Source organism: Haliotis rubra, unplaced genomic scaffold, assembly GCF_003918875.1.
Source record: "Haliotis rubra isolate DU_JTF1 unplaced genomic scaffold, ASM391887v1 Scf413, whole genome shotgun sequence".
NCBI classification, from domain to species: domain Eukaryota; kingdom Metazoa; phylum Mollusca; class Gastropoda; order Lepetellida; family Haliotidae; genus Haliotis; species Haliotis rubra.
In genome coordinates, this window is record NW_025767095.1 from 946,072 (window position 1) to 969,730 (window position 23,659).

Genomic DNA, 23,659 nt, shown 5'->3' on the forward strand with positions numbered 1-23,659 from the left:
ACCGATGAATTTCACTCTAAACAAAAAAGTAAATCGAATAAAGTGAAATTAAGATTGCAAATCCTCATAATTTTACCTTGACAATTGAACATTCAAATCTCATAATTTTATTCAATTTAGGAAAAAGTTGTTTAACAATCGATCATAGTTTCAAATCGCTATTATTGGTTTGTATTACAAGGGGATATGCACATTCGATGAAACACCGAGAACAAGTAGGGTTGGTCTAAGTTAACGCTCATCACGTACCCCATGTGCATTTGTTTCACTGTTCCATCTACTGCAGTTACCCCCTTGTAATACAAAGGTATCTGAGATTTAAATATTCATTTGGCAAGGTAAAATTATGAGGATTCGCAATCTTAATTTGATTTACTTTAAAGTGAAATTCATCGGTACGTTTTCATTGCAGACAGACTATAAGTGATTGTAACTCCCATACTTTATTATAGACTTACGACTGTTAAAAGCACTACAATCTCTTTGAGGATCAGGGCCCTGTTCCACAATCTTAATAGTATGACAAGGTCTGTATGCAAGTATTGGCACTATGGTCATCTTTGAGGAACAGGGCCATGTTCCACAATCTTAATAGTATGACAAGGTCTGTATGCAAGTATGTCATCTTTGGGGAACAGGGCCCTGTTCCACAATCTTAATAGTATGACAAGGTCTGTATGCAAGTATTGGCACTATGGTCATCTTTGAGGAACAGGGCCATGTTCCACAATCTTAATAGTATGACAAGGTCTGTATGCAAGTATGTCATCTTTGGGGAACAGGGCCCTGTTCCACAATCTTAATAGTATGACAAGGTCTGTATGCAAGTATTGGCACTATGATAATCTTTAGGAACAGGGCCATGTTCCACAATCTTAATAGTATGACAAGGTCTGTATGCAAGTATTGGCACTATGGTCATCTTTGAGGAACAGGGCCCCGTTCCACAATCTTAATAGTATGACAAGGTCTGTATGCAAGTATTGGCACTATGGTCATCTTTGAGGAACAGGGCCCTGTTCCACAATCTTAATAGTATGACAAGGTCTGTATGCAAGTATTGGCACTATGATCATCTTTGAGGAACAGGGCCCTGTTCCACAATCTTAATAGTATGACAAGGTCTGTAAGCAAGTATTGGCACTAAGATCATCTTTGAGGAACAGGGCCCCGTTCCACAATCTTAATACTATGACAAGGTCTGTATGCAAGTATTGGCACTATGATCATCTTTGAGGAACAGGGCCCTGTTCCACAATCTTAATAGTATGACAAGGTCTGTATGCAAGTATTGGCACTATGGTCATCTTTGAGGAACAGGGCCCTGTTCCACAATCTTAATAGTATGACAAGGTCTGTATGCAAGTATTGGCACTATGGTCATCTTTGAGGAACAGGGCCCTGTTCCACAATCTTAATAGTATGACAAGGTCTGTATGCAAGTATTGGCACTATGATCATCTTTGAGGAACAGGGCCATGTTCCACAATCTTAATAGTATGACAAGGTCTGTATGCAAGTATTGGCACTTTGATCATCTTTGAGGAACAGGTTTCCTGCATCTGGGCTGTTTTGTGGAACAAGGTCCTGATGACAAGCAGCTCATCACTTGTCAGACAAGATCAGAACACTTGATAAATAAAGTAAGTGAACACAAGTGCCCTTGCAAGAATTTATTTCTTCAGCTTTACATCTTCCATCTTCACTCCTTAGGCAACCAGGGCTGAGGCAGTGGAGGATTCACTGGAAGTAAACAACAAGCAATAACTTGTGGATGACCACACACTTGGGCAAGTTTTCTACATTTGTCACTTTACAGTTAATGTGACAGATAACACTAATTCCATGCTGATCCAAGGTTCTGCAATAGTGTTACTTTAAACCCAAACTTGGGTTGCGATGTCTGCATGGACTCAACGTTAGGGGCGTTACGCATTACTAATATACTGCATTGACTAAACGTTAGGGGCGTTACGCATTACTGATATACTGCATTGACTAAACGTTAGGGGCGTTACGCATTACTGATATACTGCATTGACTCAACGTTGGGGGCTTCATGCATTACTGATATACTGCATCAACTCATGGTTGGGGGCTTCATGCATTACTGATATACTGTATTGACTTAACGTAAGGGGCTTTATGCATTACTGATATACTGCATTACTCAATGTTAGGGGCTTTGCGCATTACTGATACACTGCATTACTCAATGTTAGGGGCTTTCGCATTACTGATACACTGCATTGAGTCAGCGTTAGGGGCTTTATGCATTACTGATATACAGCATTGACTCAACGTTAGGGGCTTTACGCATTACTGATACACTGCATTGACTCAACGTTAGGGGCTTTACGCATTACTGATACACTGCATTGACTCAACGTTAGGGGCTTTATGCATTACTGATATACTGCATTGACTCAACGTTAGGGGCTTTACGCATTACTGATATACTGCGTTGACTCAGCGTTAGGGGCTTTACACATTACTGGTATACTGCGTTGACTCAGCGTTAGGGGCTTTATGCATTACTGATATACAGCATCGACTCATGGTTGGGGCTTCATGCATTACTGATATACTGCACTGACTCAACGTTAGGGGCTTCATGCATTACTGATATACTGCATTGATTCAACGTTAGGGGCTTCATGCATTACTGATATACTGCATTGACTCAACGTTAGGGGCTTTATGCATTACTGATATACTGCATTACTCAATGTTAGGGGCTTTGCGCATTACTGATACACTGCATTGACTCAACGTTAGGGGCTTTTCGCATTATTGATACACTGCATTGAGTCAACGTTAGGGGCTTTATGCATTACTGATATACTGCATTACTCAAAGTTAGGGGCTTTATGCATTACTGATATACAGCATTGACTCATGGTTAGGGGCTTCATGCATTACTGATATACTGCATTGACTCAACGTTAGGGGCTTTCGCATTACTGATATACTGCATTACTCAATGTTAGGGGCTTTGCGCATTACTGATATACTGCATTGACTCAAGCGTTAGGGGCTTTACGCATTATTGATAGACTGCATTGAGTCAGCGTTAGGGGCTTTATGCATTACTGATATACTGCATTACTCAAAGTTAGGGGCTTTATGCATTACTGATATACAGCATTGACTCATGGTTAGGGGCTTCATGCATTACTGATACACTGCATTGACTCAGCGTTAGGGGCTTTCACGCATTATTGATACACTGCATTGAGTCAGCGTTAGGGGCTTTATGCATTACTGATATACTGCATGACTCAAAGTTAGGGGCTTTATGCATTACTGATATACTGCATTGACTCAACGTTAGGGGCTTTATGCATTACTGATATACTCGTTGACTCAGCGTTGGGGGCTTCATGCATTACTGATATACTCGCGTTGACTCAGCGTTGGGGGCTTCATGCATTACTGATATACTGCATTGACTCAGCGTTAGGGGCTTTATGCATTACTGATATACTGCATTACTCAATGTTAGGGGCTTTGCGCATTACTGATACACTGCATTGACTCAACGTTAGGGGCTTTACGCATTACTGATACACTGCATTGACTCAGCGTTAGGGGCTTCATGCATTACTGATATACTGCATCAACTCATGGTTGGGGCTTCATGCATTACTGATACACTGCATTGACTCACCGTTAGGGGCTTTATGCATTACTGATATACTGCATTGACTCAGCGTTAGGGGCTTTCACGCATTACTGATATACTGCATTGACTCAACGTTAGGGTCTTCATGCATTACTGATATACTGCACTGACTCAACGTTAGGGGCTTTATGCATTACTGATATACAGCATCGACTCATGGTTGGGGGCTTCATGCATTACTGATATACTGCACTGACTCAACGTTAGGGGCTTCATGCATTACTGATATACTGCATTGATTCAACGTTAGGGGCTTCATGCATTACTGATATACTGCATTGACTCAAACGTTAGGGGCTTTATGCATTACTGATATACTGCATTACTCAATGTTAGGGGCTTTGCGCATTACTGATACACTGCATTGACTCAACGTTAGGGGCTTTACGCATTATTGATACACTGCATTGAGTCAACGTTAGGGGCTTTATGCATTACTGATATACTGCATTACTCAAAGTTAGGGGCTTTATGCATTACTGATATACAGCATTGACTCATGGTTAGGGGCTTCATGCATTACTGATATACTGCATTGACTCAACGTTAGGGGCTTTATGCATTACTGATATACTGCATTACTCAATGTTAGGGGCTTTGCGCATTACTGATACACTGCATTGACTCAACGTTAGGGGCTTTACGCATTATTGATACACTGCATTGAGTCAACGTTAGGGGCTTTATGCATTACTGATATACTGCATTACTCAAAGTTAGGGGCTTTATGCATTACTGATATACAGCATTGACTCATGGTTAGGGGCTTCATGCATTACTGATATACTGCACTGACTCAACGTTAGGGGCTTTACGCATTATTGATACACTGCATTGAGTCAAGCGTTAGGGGCTTTATGCATTACTGATATACTGCATGACTCAAAGTTAGGGGCTTTATGCATTACTGATATACTGCATTGACTCCAGCGTTAGGGGCTTTATGCATTACTGATATACTCGTTGACTCAGCGTTGGGGGCTTCATGCATTACTGATATACTGCATTGACTCAGCGTTAGGGGCTTTATGCATTACTGATATACTGCATTACTCAATGTTAGTGGCTTTGCGCATTACTGATATACTGCATTACTCAATGTTAGGGGCTTTACGCATTACTGATACACTGCATTGACTCAACGTTGGGGGCTTCATGCATTACTGATATACTGCATCAACTCATGGTTGGGGGCTTCATGCATTACTGATATACTGTATTGACTCAACGTTAGGGGCTTTATGCATTACTGATATACTGCATTACTCAATGTTAGGGGCTTTGCGCATTACTGATACACTGCATTGACTCAACGTTAGGGGCTTTACGCATTACTGATATACTGCATTACTCAATGTTAGGGGCTTTGCGCATTACTGATACACTGCATTGACTCAACGTTAGGGGCTTTACGCATTACTGATACACTGCATTGAGTCAACGTTAGGGGCTTTATGCATTACTGATATACTGCATTACTCAAAGTTAGGGGCTTTATGCATTACTGATATACAGCATTGACTCATGGTTAGGGGCTTCATGCATTACTGATATACTGCACTGACTCAACGTTAGGGGCTTCATGCATTACTGATATACTGCACTGACTCAACGTTAGGGGCTTCATGCATTACTGATATACTGCATTGACTCCAGCGTAAAGGGGCTTTATGCATTACTGATACACTGCATTACTCAATGTTAGGGGCTTTGCGCATTACTGATACACTGCATTGACTCAAGCGTTGGGGGCTTCATGCATTACTGATATACTGCATCAACTCATGGTTGGGGCTTTATGCATTACTGATATACAACATCGACTCATGGTTGGGGCTTCATGCATTACTGATATACTGCACTGACTCAGCGTTAGGGGCTTTATGCATTACTGATATACTGCACTGACTCAGCGTTAGGGGCTTCATGCATGATATACTGCACTGACTCAACGTTAGGGGCTTCATGCATTACTGATATACTGCATTGACTCAGCGTTAGGGGCTTCAATGCATTACTGATATACTGCGTTGACTCAAGCGTTAGGGGCTTTACACATTACTGATATACTGCGTTGACTCAGCGTTAGGGGCTTTATGCATTACTGATATACAGCATGTCGACTCATGGTTGGGGTTTCATGCATTACTGATATACTGCACTGACTCAGCGTTAGGGGCTTCATGCATTACTGATATACTGCATTGATTCAGCGTTAGGGGCTTCATGCATTACTGATATACTGCATTGACTCTCAGCGTTAGGGCTTCATGCATTACTGATATACTGCATTACTCAAGTGTTGTTAGGGGCTTTGGCGTACTGATACACTGCATTGACTCAACGTTAGGGGCTTTACGCATTATTGATACACTGCATTGAGTCAGCGTTAGAGGGCTTTATGCATTACTGATATACTGCATTACTCAAAGTTAGGGGCTTTATGCATTACTGATATACAGCATTGACTCATGGTTAGGGGCTTCATGCATTACTGATATACTGCATTGACTCAGCGTTAGGGCTTTAACATTTTATTACTGATATACCGCATTACTCAATGTTAGGGGCTTTACGCATTACTGATACACTGCATTGACTCAACGTTAGGGGCTTTATGCATTACTGATATACTGCATTGACTCAACGTTAGGGGCTTCATGCATTACTGATATACTGCATTGACTCAACGTTAGGGGCTTTATGCATTACTGATATACTGCACTGACTCAACGTTAGGGGCTTCATGCATTACTGATATACTGCATTACTCAAAGTTAGGGGCTTTATGCATTACTGATATACAACATCGACTCATGGTTGGGGGCTTCATGCATTACTGATATACAACATCTCGACTCATGGTTGGGGGCTTCATGCATTACTGATATACTGCACTGACTCAACGTTAGGGGCTTTATGCATTACTGATATACTGCACTGACTCAACGTTAGGGGCTTCATGCATTACTGATATACTGCACTGACTCAACGTTAGGGGCTTCATGCATTACTGATATACTGCACTGACTCAACGTTAGGGGCTTTAACGCATTACTGATATACTGCGTTGACTCAGCGTTAGGGGCTACACATTACTGATATACTCGCGTTGACTCCACGTTGGGGCTTTATGCATTACTGATATACAGCATCGACTCATGGTTGGGGTTTCATGCATTACTGATATACTGCACTGACTCAAGCGTTAGGGGCTTCATGCATTACTGATATACTGCATTGATTCAGCGTTAGGGGCTTCATGCATTACTGATATACCGCATTGACTCAGCGTTAGGGGCTTCATGCATTACTGATATACTGCATGACTCAAAGTTAGGGCTTTATGCATTACTGATATACTGCATTGACTCAAGCGTTAGGGGCTTTATGCATTACTGATATACTGCGTTGACTCAGCGTTGGGGGCTTCATGCATTACTGATATACTGCATTGACTCAACGTTAGGGGCTTTATGCATTACTGATATACTGCATTACTCAATGTTAGTGGCTGCATTACTGATACACTGCATTACTCAATGTTAGGGCTTTCGCATTACTGATACACTGCATTGACTCAACGTTAGGGGCTTCATGCATTACTGATATACTGCATCAACTCATGGTTGGGGGCTTCATGCATTACTGATATACTGTATTGACTCAACGTTAGGGCTTTATGCATTACTGATATACTGCATTACTCAATGTTAGGGCTTTACATTACTGATATACTGCATTGACTCAACGTTAGGGGCTTTCGATTACTGATATACTGCATTACTCTCAATGTTAGGGGCTTTGGCATTACTGATACACTGCATTGACTCAACGTTAGGGCTTCATGCATTATTGATACACTGCATTGAGTCAGCGTTAGGGGCTTTATGCATTACTGATATACTGCATTACTCAAAGTTAGGGCTTTATGCATTACTGATATACAGCATTGACTCCATGGTTAGGGCTTCATGCATTACTGATATACCGCATTGACTCAACTTTAGGGCTTTATGCATTACTGATATGCCAGCGCTGACTCAACGTTGGGGGCTTCATGCATTACTGATATACTGCATTGACTTAACGTAAGGGGCTTTATGCATTACTGATATACTGCATTACTCAATGTTAGGGGCTTTGCGCATTACTGATACACTGCATTGACTCAGCGTTGGGGGAGCTTCATGCATTACTGATATACTGCATCAACTCATGGTTTGGGGCTTTATGCATTACTGATATACAACATCGACTCATGGTTGGGGGCTTCGTATGCATTACTGATATACTGCACTGACTCAACGTTAGGGCTTTATGCATTACTGATATACTGCACTGACTCAACGTTAGGGGGCTTCATGCATGATATACTGCACTGACTCAGCGTTAGGGCTTCATGCATTACTGATATACTGCATTGACTCAGCGTTAGGGGCTTTTCACGCATTACTGATATACTGCGTTGACTCAACGTTAGGGCTTTACATTACTACCGATATACTGTTTGACTCAACGTTAGGGGCTTCATGCATTACTGATATACAGCAATCGACTCATGGTTGGGGTTTCATGCATTACTGATATACTGCACTGACTCAACGTTAGGGCCTTCATGCATTACTGATATACTGCATTGATTCAACGTTAGGGGCTTCATATTACATTACTGATATACCGCATTGACTCAACCGCTAGGGCCTCAATGCATCACTGATATACTGCATTACTCAATGTTAGGGGCTTCTACGACGCATTACTGATACACTGCATTGACTCAAGCGCTAGGGCCTTTAATTTATTATTGATACACCTGCATTGGAGTCAACGCTAGGGCCTTTGGCGCATCATGCATCACCGATACTACCGCATCTCAAAGTTAGGGCCTTTATGCATTACTGATATACAGCACTGACTCATGGTTAGGGCCTTCATGCATTACCGATACACCGCATTGACCTCCAACGTTAGGGCCTTTTACGCATTACTGATATACTGCATTACTCAATGTTAGGGCTTTGGTGCATTACTGATACAATTGCATTGACTCAACGTTAGGGCTTTATGCATTACTGATATACTGCATTACTCATGGTTAGGGGCTTGTTGCCATTACTGATATACTGCATTGACTCAGCGCTAGGGGCTTTAAGCATTACTGATATACCGCTTGACTCAAGCGTTAGGGCTTCTATGCATTACTGATATACCGCATTACTCAAAGTTAGGGCTTTATGCATTACTGATATACAACATCGACTCATGGTTGGGGGCTTCATGCATTACTGATATACTGCACTGACTCAACGTTAGGGGCTTCATGCATTACTGATATACTGCACTGACTCAACGTTAGGGGCTTCATGCATGATATACCGTAACTGACTCAACGTTAGAGGCTTCATGCTTTACTGATATACTGCACTGACTCCTGGCGTTAGGAGCTTCATGCATTACTGATATACTGCACTGACTCAACGTTAGGGGCTTCATACATTACTGATACACTGCACTGACTCAACGTTAGGGGCTTTATGCATTACTGATGATATACAACGCTCGACTCATGGTTGGGGGCTTTATGCATTACTGATATACTGCACTGACTCAACGTTAGGGGCTTCATGCATTACTGATATACTGCACTGACTCAACGTTAGGGGCTTCATGCATTACTGATATACTGCACTGACTCAACGTTAGGGGCTTCATGCATTACTGATATACTGCACTGACTCAACGTTAGGGGCTTCATGCATTACTGATATACTGCACTGACTCAACGTTAGGGTCTTCATGCATTACTGATATACTGCACTGACTCAACGTTAGGGGCTTCATGCATTACTGATATACAGCATCAACTCATGGTTAGGGCTTTACGCATTACTGATATACTGCACTGACTCGAATATAAAATACATTGCAACAAGTACTGTGATCTTATCTAAAGGAAGGTTTATACACGTCCCTATTCACTGCCATATGAACAGCTACTTACTACTTCCAGTTGGGAGGCAGGACCTTCTTAGACTTGTAGTACCGTGCCAGTCGGTGGATACGACTCTCAATCAAGATCAGACGGAACTTGGCATCACGGTCCTGAAAGTGGATTCAGATAATGGAGGACTCAGCCTTGGGTTGCTGACTGGGTCAGTATAATGTCAGGATAACATGATTAACCCTTTCAACATCAGTGAACCAGAAGCTTTAATGGCTGTGACACCCAGGTTTCCTGACATTTAACATTATGTCCGGGCATAAAGATCCTTAAAATGCACACATTGTTTTGAATTGACCATGACCAGTTCAGTATACTGGCCTGTGGTTTGTAGGGACTCACAACACTTTGGCAGAGCTGCAGTGGAATTAAAAGTTAAGACATCAGAGTACCTGATGAGTCTGGGACAACGTGAATAAGGCACCAGAGTACCTGATGGGGTTGGGACGTGATTAGTGAGTGAGTGAGTGAGATTAGTTTTATGCCGCACTCAGCAACATTCCAGCTATATGGCGGCTGTGACGTGATTAAGTCACCTGAGTATCTGATGGGCTTAGGACATTGTGAATAAGGCACTGCAATAGATATTTATAAACATTGACAGTTTCCATTTGAATGTCATTGTAAAACCATTTTTCATGTTTAGACAAGGGTCCGCCCATTTTAAACACAATTATTTTATTTTTATCAATATTAATATCTGTTCTGTTACACCCATTAAAGATTTTATGGACACTTCGGTCAGTTTATCAGCTATAGAGTTACCTTCCCCAGTAGAACTCTTCCCAGGGGAGATAGATTTGTGAGCTCTCACCAACAAGATGTCGTCTACTACCCAGCAGCTCTATTTAGGAACCAATTAACTAAAGTCAGACAATTATACAGTGCCCACAGTTTAAGGTTTTTTTTTCTTTTATCTGAGTAAGGCTTTTTGTCACTTTCATCATAACTTTTAGTCAGGAAATGAGCTTTAAATGTACTTAAATGTTTTGAACTTTTTCTATGTTTTGGCTCCATTGGCAGAGGTCACAGAATTTTACTTCACTGAAAATATGATTGAATTCTCTCTTTATTGATTACTGATGTAGGAATCATTTCCATTAGTCAAATGCATTCTTTGTCTCATGTTAGAATGTATATAACGTAAGAAAAATAAATAAGCTTAAAGATTTTGTACAGATTAATTTCAATGACCTTTTGAAATGTCAGAACTATTATAGAACTAATTCGATCTTTTTATGTCCATTTCAGTCTTTTCACCATACACTATCAAATACTACCACATGAATGTCAACTAAAAATCACCATTCATCTGTAATGCTCTATTATGCATCAACAAGAATCATTAAAAACCTTGATAGTTGGTTAGCTGGCGGTCTCTTTTACCACATTGCATAACTGGTCACAGTACAATATCCATGCCCCATTTATGGGAATACATATGCAGGGCGTCAAGGCAACGCTGCAACCTAACGACAGTATCGGCTATCAAAACCAAATCATCTGCAAATAACAGAGCAATAATATTCAACATCTTTTCGGAGATAAATATACCATCATCAAACTTATTTTCTGAGGTCAATACAAGGAAAATAATACCGTACTAAGGACACAGCCTTGCCAAACCCTGCAGGCTAAAATATTCAGTTAGTTTCTTACCATACTCACCATACCATACTCATTACACACCATTAATAAAAACCCTTCTACCAAAATTTAAAAAAAAATCCTATTTCTATTTTTTATCAGTGGGCATCAGACTACTGAAACTAATGACGGGTTAGTTCAAATAATCCTAACAGAACAAAATCATCTGTCTGGCCATTAAAATTTGATTGTGATATGGATGAAGAGCCAAATAAATCCTTGATAATCAATAAAGGAAATACTTACTGTGCAAGAACTTGCACACCATATGTCTCATAGATGGGTGGTTGCTAGGAGACACTTCTAACGATACATCCGTATGTGGCTGTGTCCAGAATACGGTATATATCAGCCTGGTGGTTGCCAGGAGACACTTCTAACGATACATCCGTATGTAGTTGTGTCCAGAATACGGTATATGTCAGCCTGGTGGCTGCCAGGAGACACTTCTACCGATACATTCGTATGTGGCTGTGTCCAGAATACGGTATATATTAGCCTGGTGGTTGCCAGGAGACACTTCTACCGATACATCCGTATGTGGCTGTGTCCAGAATACGGTATATATCAGCCTGGTGGTTGCCAGGAGACACTTCTACCGATACATCCGTATGTGGCTGTGTCCAGAATACGGTATATATCAGCCTGGTGCTTGCCAGGAGACATTTCTACCGATACATCCGTATGTGGCTGTGTCCAGAATACGGTATATATCAGCCTGGTGGTTGCCAGGAGACACTTCTACCGATACATCCGTATGTAGTTGTGTCCAGAATACGGTATATATCAGCCTGGTGGCTGCCAGGAGACACTTCTACCGATACATCCGTATGTAGTTGTGTCCAGAATACTGTATATATCAGCCTGGTGGTTGCCAGGAGACACTTCTACCGATACATCCGTATGTAGTTGTGTCCAGAATACGGATATATCAGCCTGGTGGTTGCCAGGAGACACTTCTACCGATACATCTGTATGTAGTTGTGTCCAGAATACGGTATATATCAGCCTGGTGGTTGCCAGGAGACACTTCTACCGATACATCCGTATGTAGTTGTGTTCAGAATACGGTATATATCAGCCTGGTGGTTGCCAGGAGACACTTCTACCGATACATCCGTATGTAGTTGTGTTCAGAATACGGTATATATCAGCCTGGTGGTTGCCAGGAGACACTTCTACCGATACATCCGTATATAGTTGTGTCCAGAATACGGTATATATCAGCCTGGTGGTTGCCAGGAGACACTTCTACCGATACATCCGTATGTAGTTGTGTCCAGAATACGGTATATATCAGCCTGGTGGTTGCCAGGAGACACTTCTACCGATACATCCGTATATAGTTGTGTCCAGAATACGGTATATATCAGCCTGGTGGTTGCCAGGAGACACTTCTACCGATACATCCGTATGTAGCTGTGTCTAGAATACGGAATATATCAGCCTGGTGGTTGCCAGGAGACACTTCTACCGATACATCCGTATGTAGCTGTGTCCAGAATACGGTATATATCAGCCTGGTGCTTGCCAGGGGGCATTTTTACCGATACATCCGTATGTGGCTGTGTCTAGAATACGGAATATATCAGCCTGGTGGTTGCCAGGAGACACTTCTACCGATACATCCGTATGTAGCTGTGTCCAGAATACGGTATATACCAGCCTAGTGGTTGTCAGGAGACCCACCTTCCTATTCCTCTCAAGATGTTTGCGGATGTTTACAGCTTTCTTGATCAAATGGTACAGGTCTTCTGGGATGTCAGGGGCAAGACCCTTGGCCTTCAGGATACGTAGGATCTTGTTGCCAGTCACAAATCGAACCTGAGCTACACCATGCGAGTCACGGAGGATAACACCTGCAACAGACAGAGGTGAATTAGTGGTGGGTGATAACATGGGGGACAACACCCTGGAACCATTGTCGTGGGAGATACCTCCCCGGTACTATTGTCATGGGGGATAACTCCCTGGTAACATTGGCGTGAGACATAGCTCCCCGTTCCTATTGTCATGGGAGATAACTCCCTGGTACCATTGTCAAGGCGGGGTAACAACCTGGTACCATTGTCATGGGACATAACACCCCAGTACCATTGTCATGGGAGATAACTCCCCGGTACCATTGTCAAGGGGTTGTTACATTTGCAACATCAAGAAATGATATCTCAGAGATATAGAAATGTTCATTCTGTTACAGGAGCACAAGTCTCAATCAATTGATAAACTGAGTATCTATTACAGAATTGTTCAGGCTGATATAATCTCGAGTCTATGAGACTAAGATGTTAATTTTTATTCTTCTTTGGTGAGGGTAGGAGAAACAATGTTATATGTTACTGAACTTTTATGGGTTTTTTTTGCTTTGTTTGTTGTTTCAAACCTCATTCATCAATGTGAGTGAACACACAGACCCATTGAAAGGGCCAAATGCAGACAGGAGGGTTTGTGGATCTGCCAGTCAGTGTCGTCTGTGAGACACTTACCAATCTGTGAGGGGGTCAGACCCTTCTTGGCCAGCTTGTAGATCTGCTCCTGAACATCCTCAGATGTCAGCTTGAGCCACTGAAAATTAAAAGATATATGTTCAGGAGAATTGTGTACATGCAAAATAATTGTGCATTTTTTGTTTCTGCAACAAGACCATTCTTACCCTAACCCTGTCTGCAATACGACCCAAAACGAACTGTTACTTCATGGATTTGTCACTGCATTAAACATATGGAATTGAACTTGCAAGACATGTTGTTTCAGCAGCATTTTGGTTATTGTGGTTGCCCGGGTGGGGTTCTCCTTGGACTACATAGACAGAGGGCTTTCTCCTTGGACTACATAGACAGAGGGCTTTCTGAAGGGACATAGACAGGGCTTTCTCCTTGGACTACATAGACAGAGGGCTTTCTCCTTGGACTACATAGACAGAGGGCTTTCTCCTTGGACTACATAGACAGAGGGCTTTCTCCTTGGACTACATAGACAGAGGGCTTTCTGAAGGGACATAGACAGGGCTTTCTCTAGGAACTACATAGACAGGGCATTCTCTAGGGACTACATAGACAGGGCATTCTCTAGGGACTACATAGACAGGGCATTCTCTAGGGACTACATAGACAGGGCATTCTCTAGGGACTACACAGACAGGGCATTCTGTAGGGACTACACAGACAGGGCATTCTGTAGGGACTACACAGACAGGGCATTCTGTAGGGACTACACAGACAGGGCATTCTGTAGGGACTACATAGACAGGGCATTCTGTAGGGACTACACAGACAGGGCATTCTCAAGGGACTACATAGACAGGGCATTCTCTAGGAACTACATAGACAGTAGTGGTGTAACGATTCATCGATAGTATCGATGTTTGCATCGTCAACTATGCGATACGAGTGCATCAATACAAAACACATTTAGGCAATATATCAGGATATTTATATCGCAAGGGTCCACGATACATCGATGTATCGCCACAAGAGACGATATATCCCGATACAACTTTAATACTAGTTTAAGTTGTAAGGAGTATTGCATTAGGAATAGGAAGGGAGTCTCTTTGAAATTCTTCTGAATTTTAAAAACAAATTGAACCTTTTAGGAATTTGTTTGTGTCTGTTATCTTTGTTACATGGACAAAGGAGTTGGTGTATAAGTGAAAGAGTGTGAACATGTTTCAAACTCTGTGAACTGTAGAATACTTGTCTTTAGTAATTGAAATATGTTTTAGTTGTTTGACAAATAACACCATTTATTAACATACACCTAACGACGCCTTAGCTTTGTTAAGAAAGAGAACAAAGAGAAGATAAAATTTAGAAAGCATACTTAAGAGTTTTTTTCAGTGATTCTGAATTCTGATATAAATTACATTCAATTGTTTGTGAAAGCATCGGTGCAGAAACACACTTTCCCAAAGGAAACTTGGGTTTCAAACTTATATATGTTAGATCAAAGTATACTGAATATGTTTGAATGTACTTTAAAAGCATTAAATGCTGAAACTTTATTAAATGAACAGCTTTTTAAGTGTGTGTGAATGTAACACCAGATCTGCTGTATAAGAAATAAAGATTTTAAAGATAAAGTCATTTTATCTATCATATATGTTCTGCTATTAGAAATTGTAAAGTATCGGGATACGTATCGTATCGCCACCATTGTATCGTGATGATAATCGTCTCGCAGGTTCCTTGCCAATACTTTCATGATATATCGGCTCGCCTAAGTAAACTGGTATCGGGATATATCGTCTCGCCACTTAGACCACGATACACAGCTCTAATAGACAGGGCATTCTGTAGGGACTACATAGACAGGGCATTCTGTAGGGACTACACAGACAGGGCATTCTGTAGGGACTACACAGACAGGGCATTCTGTAGGGACTACACAGACAGGGCATTCTGTAGGGACTACATAGACAGGGCATTCTGTAGGGACTACATAGACAGGGCATTCTGTAGGGACTACACAGACAGGGCATTCTCTAGGAACTACACAGACAGGGCATTCTCTAGGGACTACACAGACAGGGCATTCTCAAGGGACTACACAGACAGGGCATTCTGTAGGGACTACACAGACAGGGCATTCTGTAGGGACTACACAGACAGGGCATTCTCAAGGGACTACACAGACAGGGCATTCTCTAGGAACTACACAGACAGGGCATTCTCAAGGGACTACACAGACAGGGCATTCTGTAGGGACTACACAGACAGGGCATTCTGTAGGGACTACATAGACAGGGCATTCTGTAGGGACTACATAGACAGGGCATTCTGTAGGGACTACATAGACAGGGCATTCTGTAGGGACTACACAGACAGGGCATTCTCTAGGGACTACACAGACAGGGCATTCTCTAGGGACTACATAGACAGGGCATTCTCTAGGGACTACACAGACAGGGCATTCTGTCAGGGACTACACAGACAGGGCATTCTCTCAAGCCACTACATAGACAGGGCATTCTGTAGGGACTACACAGACAGGGCATTCTCAAGGGACTACATAGACAGGGCATTCTCTAGGGACTACACAGACAGGGCATTCTCAAGGGACTACACAGACAGGGCATTCTCAAGGGACTACACAGACAGGGCATTCTCAAGGGACTGACAGGGCACTCTCACACTACAGACAGGGCATTCTGTAGGGACTACACAGACAGGGCATTCTGTAGGGACTACATAGACAGGGCATTCTGTAGGACTACACAGACAGGGCATTCTGTAGGGACTACATAGACAGGGCATCTCTAGGGACTACTTCTGTAGGGACTACACAGACAGGGCATTCTCTAGGGACTACACAGACAGGGCATTCTCTAGGGACTACACAGACAGGGCATTCTCAAGGGACTACACAGACAGGGCATTCTCAAGGGACTACATAGACAGGGCATTCTGTAGGGACTACACAGACAGGGCATTCTCAAGGGACTACACAGACAGGGCATTCTGTAGGGACTACATAGACAGGGCTATTCAGGGCATTCTCTAGGCACTACACAGACAGGACTACACATTCTCTAGGGACTACATAGACAGGGCATTCTGTAGGGACTACATAGACAGGGCATTCTCAAGGGACTACACAGACATTCTCAAGGGGGCATTCTCAAGGGACTACACAGACAGGGCATTCTCAAGGGACTACATAGACAGGGCATTCTGTAGGGACTACACAGACAGGGCATTCTGTAGGGACTACACAGACAGGGCATTCTGCTAGGGACTACACAGACAGGGCATTCTGTAGGGACTACACAGACAGGGCATTCTGTAGGGACTACACAGACAGGGCATTCTCAAGGGACTACATAGACAGGGCATTCTGTAGGGACTACATAGACAGGGCATTCTGTAGGGACTACACAGACAGGGCATTCTGTAGGGACTACACAGACAGGGCATTCTGTAGGGACTACACAGACAGGGCATTCTGTAGGGACATGGAGCAGACATGGAGAAGGGCTGTTGCTCTTGGGACAACACATGGACATTCCGACAGGCAGACTGGTGGACTACATCCAGGAATAGAGAGATATTCTAACACCTCTTGATGGCTATTTGGTTTGCGATATCATAGAAAGGATGTGAGAAGGCCAAGGAAGGCTCACAACACTTACAGTTGGCACAGACCGTCTGTATGGCAAAGCAGACTGGGAAATACCTTTTCTGAAACAGGAATTAATACAAACATATAAAATTGAGTCATACAAAACTACATCTGATTTTAGTGCATAGTACAAAGCCACATCTAGTAAAGTCTTTAAGTCTCATAAGCTCTGGTAGTTTAGCGAGTGAATTTGCTTGTGCATCCAGCCTCTAGCAAATATTACCAGGTGCACCAGTAACTCTGCTTCACACATTGTGCCCATGTGTGAATCGAACCTGAGTTTTCAGCGTGACGAGCAAACACTTTAACCATTAGGTTACCCCACCGACTTCTGGTAATTAAGTCCATGCATTAATTATGAATAATTGCATAGTTGGAGAGTATTCACAATAACCAATAGTTTCAACATTGTTATAAATACTACAGGTAATGTAAGTCCTGACACACCATACTACTGCTCAACCTATCAATAGATATCTTTATACCTGTGTAAGTCAGCAACCTTAAGTCCGAGCAACAGTCAAGATCCATAAGAATTCTGTAAAAACTGTCGACTAGTCTGTTCCTGTTTTACAATACTGTCCAGCACCTTACCCAAGTACTCTCCCTGTCAGGTAAACCTGCTAACTCCATCTGAAGTAAGATCTGTGACATAACCAAGCCAGGCCCCATCTTCAGCTATTCACCAATGTACCCAGCGAAGAAGCACTCCTAGCATTACGCCACAGAAGTGACAACCTTCAACATCCCCTCAACACCAGCCTCTCCACCGACTCCATGATCAGCCTCACCTCAGCCTGCATCAACTCAACCTACTTCACCTGGGGTGATGTGATCTATTAGCAAATCCATGGACTTCCTATGAGCTCCCCGCTATTCCCAATCCTAACCAAACTTCACATGACAGAGCGAGACCTGGAAGATAAAACCCTAGAAACTGCACCGATTAAACATACCTGCTGGTATTGCAAAGTGGATGATACCTCAGCAAAATCCTATTCAGCTTCTCACCCATCTCAGCTAACACACATGCATCAAATTCATCATGGAAAATAAGCCCACCAACCGACTACCTTTCCATGACGTCCTTGTATTCCGTACCTACTGCAACCAACTTCAGACCACTGTGTTCAGAAAGCCGAACAATACTGATCAGTACATCCACTACAACTCCAACCACCCTCTCTAAGTTCAGAAAAGTGTCATGTCTACATTGGACGGAAGGGTGAAGGACATCTACTCAACTAATCTACAAGAGGAAAGAAACACCTGAAGAAGTCTTTGTACAACTTATAATTAACCACTATCCATCCCAAATAGTCAATAGAACCACTGCTGCAACTGTCATCTCCAACCAAACGACCTAAAGCAGATTCAGCCCCCATCAAGATATCCATTTCCTACATTGGTATACCATACCATCACATCAAATCAGTCGACTCCTAAAATATCATTGTCAACAATCTCAAATGTATTATTTAGAAAATAAACTGTGATTGTGGACAGAGTTACATAGGTGAAACATCCTGACCCATCAACACCTAAGTGAAAGAACATCAGACTTCCGTTGCCAATTGTGACAACAAACAAGCCATCTCAGACCACATGAAAACAAGCCCCAATCATCAAATAGAGTGGTCTGACATCACTATTCTTGTTAACGATCAAACAGACTTCACTAAATACAGGCTCACCGAAGCCATTCACATCAAATGCCAAAAGCTCACCATTAACCGAGACCATAGATACTTTAATCCATCAGGTTATGATGCACTCCTCCACCAAGCATAATCTATTATATAAACATCTTTACATAAACTTTCGTTTTAATCACCCCTTCAATTTGTACATCTCTGGGTGCCACGCCTTTCCCTTTGTGAACTCACCGGCTTTACCAGTTTACTGCCCAGCCAATTATGTTAATTATGATGATTTTCTTTGTTATATTCAGTATATGAGTCATTCTCAAAATTCGTGCATATTTATGTTACATGTTTGAACCCGACAAACTTAAGTCAAAATCAGTAATTTTCTTAAGATAACCACTTTATTTATCTCAGTTTATTCTACACTTTACAGTAACAAACTTGGGACAAACATATTTTTATGTTTATTTTAAACCCCCCATTTTTACTCAATTTTCATGTGTCACAACTCCAGTGGCCGATGCGTAGTTTGATTTTATTTATGTCTTTTCGTGTTTTTCAAAAGAAATTATTTAACATATAATTAATGATGCTTGGCGTGGTTTGGCCTTTTTTGTATGGAAAATTATTTTGTAAAAAATACAAATGCCACTACCGTTATTGTGTCACTACGGTAACAATGCCAATGTCCATGCCTTAACAGTCATTCTCCTTATTTAATTAAAATTGCCTTATCTGTTTATGTTTGGAATTTGTAGTGCAAGCATGTTTGGTAGTAGAGCTTCAAGTAAGCATAATATAATTAATATTCTCATTTTGGATTTTTGGCTACATATTACTTTGTATATGTAAATCAGAAAAGAAAGGAATTGTTTGGCTCGTTGGCCCCTTTTAAGCAATAAATATAAAAGTTCAAAACTCATTAGCCATGTTATGTTGTAAAACTAGATGCTTTAATATATATGGAATATCATCTTTGGATTTTTTTCTTTTCCAAATGACAAACAAATTTCGTAACGGTAGTGATGCAATTTCGTGAAATTTCTAATAAAAAGGGTAAAATATGAAAATGAAATGTTGTTCAGGTTGCATAATTAATGTTTTGTATATTCAGAATACTATGGATGTAATCAACAATATTTTAAGGTAAAACAAGGAAACAAAATTTACAATTTTTGTCTACATGAAATATGCACGAATTTTAAGGAATGACTCATATATACATCCCCTCCTCTTCGTGTTACAATCCTGCGAAATGTGACCAAATAAAAGAAGTTATCAATAAAGTTTCAAAACCATCATGTGGAATAATTATCTAGGATGTAGGAAATATTTATGCAACGACTGCCTGACTGACTGAGTTTGGTTTTACGCCGATTTTACTTTTAGCAATATTCCAGCAATATCACGGCGGGGGACACCAGAAATGGGCTTCACTGATTGTACCCATGTGGGGATTCGAACCCGGGTCTTTGGCGTGACGAGTCAACGCTTTAACCACTAGACTACCCCACCGCCCCATTTCTGCAACGACACAAGGAGCCTTAGGTTAGTGATGCTCTGGCCCTTCAACATTGTAGCAATTAAAGAGTAAGCTGTGTATCTCCAGTCAGCAGTAACCTAGCCCTATGGTAACTAAACCTCTCTGCTGCTCTCTATAAACAATTTGGATTCTGACTAGTCGGACTACACAGCTAGAGGCTGTTCCATAGTACTTTCCTAATATATTCCTGATTTGAGTGAGTGAGCTGGGTTTTATGCCACTTATAGCAAAATTCCAGCAATATCCCAGCAGGGGACACCAGTTATGGGCTTCACACACTGTACCCATGTGAGGAATCGAACCCAGGCCTTCAGCGTGATGAGGGAACTTTTTAACCACTAGGTTACCCCATTCAAACCCATTTAACAATCCTAAGATTATGTACAATCCTATTCCAAAAGAAACCCCACAACATGATTTGCTTCCAGTTTTTGCTTTATGCAGCTCTTTTCTCCAGCAGTGACTGACTTCCTGGTAGAGGTGTGACGATACAGAAAGTTCACAATACGATATGTATCGCGATATCTTGGAAGTAGGGGTGAAACGATACGCTCTTAACACGGTACAATACGCTCTTAACACGGTACGATACGCTCTTAACACGGTACGGTACGTATTGCGGTACAAGGCTTTCGGTTCAGTCCTTTTCGGTTTGGTATATGAGATATGATCATAATGCAGAAAATTGACAACAAGAGCCAAACCTTACATTGTTTAATAACATGGAAAAAAATAACCATAAACTTCGTTATTTTGAAATAACAAAACTGTCAGTTTCATGACAAGATAGAAGAATTAAAGTATCACTGGAACCTTGGAGCTCACAGCTGCCGTGCGGCAAAATAGCAAGTAGCCGAGCATGATTAAAAGTCACTAACATCACATCAGCATTTACTGCAGTGAAATGACCACGTCCCCAAAAATGTTCATGCTTAAAAAAACAAAACAAACAACACACAAATCAGATCTTGTCTAATGTGACTCCGTTGATGACATATTATAGACAAATAAATTTAACAAATTAACACGACACAATTGTCATAAGACAGTTATAGTCTATGCGACTGATCATTGTCCTTGCTCTAAATCATCGTCTATCTCTCGTTTCAATCCGTTAAATACTACTAGAGTTGTGGGAATTAAGGTATTTCTCCTTTCTGAAACTAATATGTTTTAGCTTGAGAATGCTGATTCTCTTTTTATTGCTTGTTAAATGTTCATTGTTCTGATATAGCTTGTAATGAGATGGTAGCAACAACAAACAAACGTAAGTCCTAAGAACTGTGACGGAAAAGCCACCAGATCCATACGCATAGTTGCAGTCATCCCCAGCCATAACCCCGGTCTTGGGGTCCATGGGTGACCTCCCGAGTTATGGGAGAAAATAACGTTATACATATCCCGGAATAAAGGCCAAGTAAACTTTATATTCCAAATATATAACAGAACTGCTATTTCATGTATTATGCCCAGTCAAACTATATCATATCATTGGAGGTGAAAAAACAAACTTTGTAAATGAAAATAAATATATGTATAGGAAACCTGCAATCAAATTAAACATCACTAGAAATATAATAATTCAGTTGTCCTTCCTGTTATGCTACCTGCTATTCAACTAAGCCGGAAATAGCAATCAAAATAATATAAGAAAATATAACATCAAAGAATTTCTATTCCATTACCAGAATAATTTATATCTCAAGCAGTTATTCTATGATATATATCTACAAATATATTTAACATAATAATTAACATAGGTTCAACTCTTTGGGTTATGTGGGTGGATACATTTTACGTTTGAGACAGTTTGACAAGTCACCTTTTACTTCCCGCGGTACCTGCCACTTTGATTGTAAAAACAAAATGTTGGCAATTAATTGTGAAATAGGACTTCAGTGAGTCCATAACGCGGATCTTGGGGTCAATGGATGACGAGGCGGTAATCTGTTCGTGATTGCTGAAAATAATGTGAAATCGGTGCTATCGCGGTGGGTGCGAAAAGCGGACTCTTATGAACAAGGTAAGTGGAAGTGGTCCGCGTATAGAATAAGGTGATGCCATTTCAAACACGTTTTCTCTGATGTTACTGTAAACAGTTTTAATGAATGAAAATGGGATTAAATTTAATAAAAATGTGTTGCATCACAGTAAACTTCGTAAGTACTTGGCTGATGGCGTATCTTTGTGATAATGTTTTATAAGTTATGTTCTGCAGTTCATCTGATTTGAAATAACTGAAAAAGACACGGAACCCGGCTACTGATCTGGTATCTGCAGTTGCTGTCTTGCTGACTTTGTAAGTAGATGACTTGAGGCGATCTCGTACTTCCAGGAAAATAGCGACCATCAAGCAAAGAAATGCATAGATTTTGACTAAATGATTCGATTTCTAGACATTTTAGAAAGTGTTTAAAATAATTAATATAACGAGGGTTTTACGCTTGTATTACGCTGAATCGAAGGTATACCGTTTCACCCCTACTTGGAACGATATGATTCGATCCAATACATATCACGATATGCTATCTTTAGTTATATTCTTTAAAAAATCTTATTTTAAAAGCAAGTGACTGTAAATTTTTACATAACTGTCAATATCTAGTGAAAATTAACAATTTTAAGGTCAACGATACATATCATGATACGAAAAACGTATCGATATAATTATCATTAGATAAAGTATCACAATTATCAATACTACGATATATCGTCAAAACTCTACTTCCTGGAACACTTCAAATGTCTGCTCACATTTCTAACTATTTTGTTGTCCCTCAAATCTCTGAAGAAATGTTTCAGCAGTTCACAATGCCTGCACTTTCTCTCTCTGCATGTCCAACCCCAATTCAAGTAACCTCACACCATAATGCATAAGAAGTTAGTCACATGACCCCTTTTGGAAACAATATCGTGTTTTCAAATACTGCATCATAATTTTGAAAATTATGTGCATTTCATGCTATAGAGTAACAGATGTGGTTGTGTTTTGATGCAACAGTCCCAACCATCAG

At 41.1% G+C, this 23,659-nt stretch overlaps 1 protein-coding gene across 1 annotated transcript in view; it reads right to left on the reverse strand.

Moving 5' to 3' along the window:
* Positions 1–1,658: 1,658 nt before the first annotated feature.
* LOC124288185 (40S ribosomal protein S13) overlaps positions 1,659–23,659 on the reverse strand; it is a 22,942-nt gene continuing 941 nt past the window's right edge. Inside the window, exons 2-6 of the mRNA XM_046724772.1 lie at positions 17,467–17,515; positions 13,823–13,901; positions 13,026–13,195; positions 9,690–9,790; positions 1,659–1,743 (exon numbers count right to left, since the gene is read on the reverse strand). Coding sequence (XP_046580728.1) covers positions 1,710–1,743; positions 9,690–9,790; positions 13,026–13,195; positions 13,823–13,901; positions 17,467–17,515 — 433 coding nt within the window. The 3' untranslated portion in view covers positions 1,659–1,709. The remainder of the gene's footprint in view (positions 1,744–9,689; positions 9,791–13,025; positions 13,196–13,822; positions 13,902–17,466; positions 17,516–23,659) is intronic.